The 4,809-nt window shown below is 34.3% G+C and overlaps 1 protein-coding gene across 1 annotated transcript in view; it reads left to right on the plus strand.

Moving 5' to 3' along the window:
• The window catches only part of CUL4A (cullin 4A), a 41,173-nt gene extending 36,639 nt beyond the window's left edge, over positions 1-4,534 (plus strand). The window contains exons 18-20 of the mRNA XM_063338162.1: positions 1,434-1,606; positions 2,475-2,627; positions 2,915-4,534. Of these exons, the coding sequence (XP_063194232.1) occupies positions 1,434-1,606; positions 2,475-2,627; positions 2,915-3,010 (422 nt within the window). The 3' untranslated portion in view covers positions 3,011-4,534. The remainder of the gene's footprint in view (positions 1-1,433; positions 1,607-2,474; positions 2,628-2,914) is intronic.
• Positions 4,535-4,809: the final 275 nt, after the last annotated feature.

Consider the following 4,809-nt stretch of genomic DNA (forward strand, 5'->3'; position numbering starts at 1 on the left):
CTGCCCCTTTAGGATATCACTGTCTCCATCTGCAATAACTGGCCGTAGTCGGGACTTGTGTTTTCCAGTCACGGTTATGATAAATGATCACCAGGCTCTTTAAAGAGATGAGATTGTCCTTGGTACATTAGTACAGTTAGAAAATGCATAAACTGTTACTCGGAGAAATAATGGTTACCTCTCTTTGGTAACCATGCTTCTTTGAGATGTGTTGTCCAAATATAGTCCATTATCGAGAAAGCCTCTAGGAGCCTCTAGTTTTTACTTTTACTTCAGTGATTGGTAGGTAATTGCAGATTCCTTCCCTTTGGCATATTGTAACCTGCAACTTAGCACGCAGGGCAGAAGCAAAGCTCCGAAGTATACCGAGTGTTTTTAACAGCAATCTTTGTTTGGGCAAAACCACAACTCAACAATCTGCACCTACTGAAGGTGAAATACCCAAATAAATGCTTGTTTTGTCCATGTGGCTTAAAAGGTATTTTTTAGTAATCATGGAACAGATGGAAGTTTTTTTTTTTAAAAAGAAAAAAAAAAAAGAGAGAAAAAAAAGCTCACTCCGTGTGACCTTTTAGAAATTTTTTTATATTTTAGAAATAATAATAGTGTTAATCTTTTACTCAGCTATACTGCACTTCAGCACTAGATTGCAAAACCTTTCTTTCAGTTTCTAGACTGATACTCTGTTCAGGAGATCCGACGCATTTGGTGATAATTTTATATTGTGAATAAAAGTATTCTAGAGTTCTAGAGACTGCAGAGGCTGTTTTAATGCAAAATCTTGACAGAATGCTTTGAACTTAATAATTAGAATGTTGTAGACTTCATTTTATCTAGTTGTCCAAGTGCTTTTAGCTTTAAATCTCACCAGATAAAATTTTCCTCACCCACTTGTTTCTACTACTTTCGTGTTGAGGGGGAAGTCGGTAACTCTAATAGCTGTCAGCTCTGCCTTCTCACAAAACATCTTCTTATCAATTTAGACGTCTCTTCTGTTTTTTTTTATTTTGTTATGTATTTTCTGGAGTGTGTTAAAAATAGTGATGAAATCATACAATGGGTGGCGTTCTTGTCATAGACTGATTTCTTTTCTTCTAAAGTCCTGTTACTACCAAGCAAAACTAAAGCAATAAAACCTGGCTCATGTTAATGTGAAATCTTTTCTGAAACCACTTTTGGGTAGAAAGCTCACTGAGATGAGCCTGAGTCTGTCTTCCTGAAATGCACAATTCTGTGTATGCTCCTAGCGCTTGCCTGGGAAAGCTGTGAGACCAAGCGTGAAGGCTGTAAGTTGTTACCTAATTGGAACTTAGCGGGAAGAAGGTATTAACATAAACCAGTAACTTTTCAATTGTATTTCTAGATTAATCACAGAAAACTCTTCATATTAATATTTTGTTCTGCTTTCTCCCATACTTTGAACTTCTTCACAGAGGACAGTGAATTAAGAAGAACCTTGCAGTCTTTAGCTTGTGGAAAAGCACGAGTACTGATTAAAAACCCAAAGGGCAAGGATGTAGAAGACGGAGATAAATTCATCTTTAATGGTGATTTCAAGCATAAATTGTTTAGAATAAAGATCAACCAAATCCAAATGAAAGAAACAGTATGTATTTTTTTTTTTTGCATTCATCCTCTTTACGTTAACTGTTTATCCACATGTCCCACATGGAGACAGAGGATCTCTGCGTTTTCTCTCATAGTTTTTGCATATGAAGAAAGGAAACATACTTAATTTTTTGGTAGTCAGGATGACTCACAGAGGCAATAAAGACTTTAAAACTCACTGAATTTGAAACAATGTAGGTTCCTTCCTATGCTAGCAAATTTAAATGCCTGTATGCTAAACTGACAGGATCTTGTAGATGTTGCAGTCCACCTTAGAAGCTTTCATGGTATGGCTGAAGTATTGGTACTATATTGAACTCATAAATCAAATGTCATCGTGTCACTTCTTTTCTTCATTTAGCGGGTAAGAGAGTTATTAAAGTTGGGATTGTCCCTGTTTTTGCAGTGGATGTCTTTGTTGTACTTGAATCCAACTTCTTGACACAAGGCAACATGTTTTAATTAACAGAGTTGTTTCCTTCTTGCCTTTGCATATTAAAATCCCCAAAAGTCAGATTGGAGTTGGGCGGTTTGACACAGAAGACTACTGTATTTGGACTGTCGAACTGTTACATGTTCTCTCAAAAATCTGAAGTGATTTTTTTAAGATTGTGTTTAATTTATTAAATAGATTTAAAATAAGACTTTTTTTTTTCTTTACATTATCCTTAATTTTATCTTTGGCATGCTTTAGCAGTACACTTCAGAATCACTTAGTTCTTAGCATGCAGTAAGGCATGCACGTCTCAAAGATGAATAAGAATACATGAGTTTTATTTTGTTGGAAAAGTTAACTATAGAAATATAAGTGATAAAAAAATAGCAATAAAAGGTGATATGATTTGTGGTGTTGTATTATTCTTCAGGTTGAAGAACAGGTCAGCACAACTGAAAGAGTATTTCAAGACAGGCAGTATCAGATTGATGCTGCTATTGTACGAATAATGAAGATGAGAAAGACTCTTGGTCATAATCTCCTTGTTTCTGAATTGTATAATCAACTGAAATTTCCCGTAAAGGTAATCGATTTTGTTTTTCAAACCATGCTAGGGTTATCTAAAAATATGTAATATGGTTTTCCATTCAGCTGGTCCATAAGAGTAAGAAATGTGAAATATGTCTGAATCAAATCCAAATATTAAGGTGTGTGAGTGAACAGAAATCAGCCAGAGTATCACTAGGAAATTATATTTAGATATTTATATAGTGCATTTTCTTACGTAGCTGTTAGCAGTCCTATTTTTCAAAATGTAATATAAATGCAAATATATTTTAACTGTTTTACTAATCTCATCTTTTCTTGTAGCCTGGAGACTTGAAAAAGAGGATTGAATCTCTCATTGACAGAGACTATATGGAGAGAGACAAAGATAACCCCAATCAGTACCACTATGTTGCATAATGGAGAGGAAATACTTTTACTTAAAAAATAAAAAACAAATCCAAAAAAATTAAAACCAAAATCATCAACATATATCTTCAGGACACCGAATACCTATGCTGTTCCAGACTTTCCTTTTAGCAGATTTCAGGTTGATGTATATTATTCAACCAGCTGCATGCACTGCTGTGGAAGAGAAGCAAAATGACATGTTAACTGATCATCCTTGTCAAGACTCCTTAAAAATTTTACATGTCTTGTTTTTATTTCTTTTAATTACTCTTTAGTTCTTTTAGGTTCTTCCAAATGTAGTTTTACAGTTTTGTTTAACACTGTCATTGAAGTTGGATGGAAAGGTAAAATTACCTGTGTGAGAAATACTTCTGTGACGGATGCAAGTCTGGTTTCTTCGTTTATGTGTTCCTGACTGCATCCCTAAAGACCCTATATGCTGCATTCTTTAGCTACAGTGACAACTTGGGTAACTTTTTAAAAACCCTTAATTGATGAACACTTATGTACAAGCAGTGTTGTTGAAATACACTGAATTTTTGAAATTATGCACCGTGAGAACCCTTAAACTTGCGTTTAATTAATTTTCTTTCAAATGATTATAAACTTCAGTCTGGTTTGGATAAATCAGGTTTTGAAGTGAGATCCTTGAAGTGCCAAGAGGACAACAGCATTCATGTGTGTAGTGAGTTGTTGGATTATTTAGCTAAGATATGGATTATTATTTTATTACTACTTCAGCTGGCTTGGGTGGCAAAGATTAGATCTGAGTCAAAGAGGCCCTACCTCATTTGAGGGCAAATGGTGTTTATCACTGTTCATGTAATTGCCGTAACATTTAGTTTTGCCTTGAAAATAACATGCAGGGAACCTACTGTACAGCGTGCTCCACTTTAAAAAACAAAACCTTTTTTTTTAAAAAGACTTTTATGGTCTCGATATTGTGAAAGCATAGTTTTTTGTCTTGAAAGACTAAGGATTTTGAGAGTCCTTTGTTACATATTGTATATATGTAAGTTGATTTGAATTAAAGAATGAAAGACACTGTAGATCTGTTAGATAACTGTAACTATAAGAAAGACACCTTTTGTGGTAATACTTACAAGACTCTGTTTATTTTCCGGAATTGCATACTGGTGTTTTTCATTCTGAAAAAGAGCTACCAAAGGAGTTTTGATCATGGCATAAATGAGAATTTAACTGAGCAATATTTTCTTGAGGGATACCTTACTAAGTTTATGTAACATGGGGTTTGTGCATCAATTGAAAGGCCACCACCTCTTCTTAAAGTAAACATTGCTAAGAATTGACATCTTGTGGATTTACATATTAAAGTCCTTGTTCTGTCATCTGGTGTCATTAATTGTATTGCATTCTTCTGAATTATTTTTGTTCCCTTTGTGTTTAGAAACTAAACACGTTTAGTTTATTGTATTTAAAACATATTTAATATTGTAATTTAATGTAGACTTATTTTAATATTTGAATCTTCAGTTAATGCAAATAAAATATTTGATGCTTATTAAATATTAATTTCAGCCTTTGTGAGAATGCAGCACTTCAGTTTATTTGTGCAGTTTGTTCTTTAGTGTTAATTATACCATTCACCTTGTAATTCACTTTCTATGCATGTGGAAGCTGATTAGCTCCATCTTACTAGACCTTTAAAACAAAAAGGAGTATGTGCCTCACAGAAATGTAACGGCCAGAGGCTTTACCCATGCAGAAGGTTGGCAGTAGTATGCAGTAACTGATACCAAGCAGTGAATGAGTACCGCCTTCCCTTTCTGAACTCAAACTCCCTGGTT

The sequence above is a fragment of the Chroicocephalus ridibundus genome, chromosome 1 (genome assembly GCF_963924245.1).
Source record: "Chroicocephalus ridibundus chromosome 1, bChrRid1.1, whole genome shotgun sequence".
NCBI classification, from domain to species: Eukaryota; Metazoa; Chordata; class Aves; order Charadriiformes; family Laridae; genus Chroicocephalus; species Chroicocephalus ridibundus.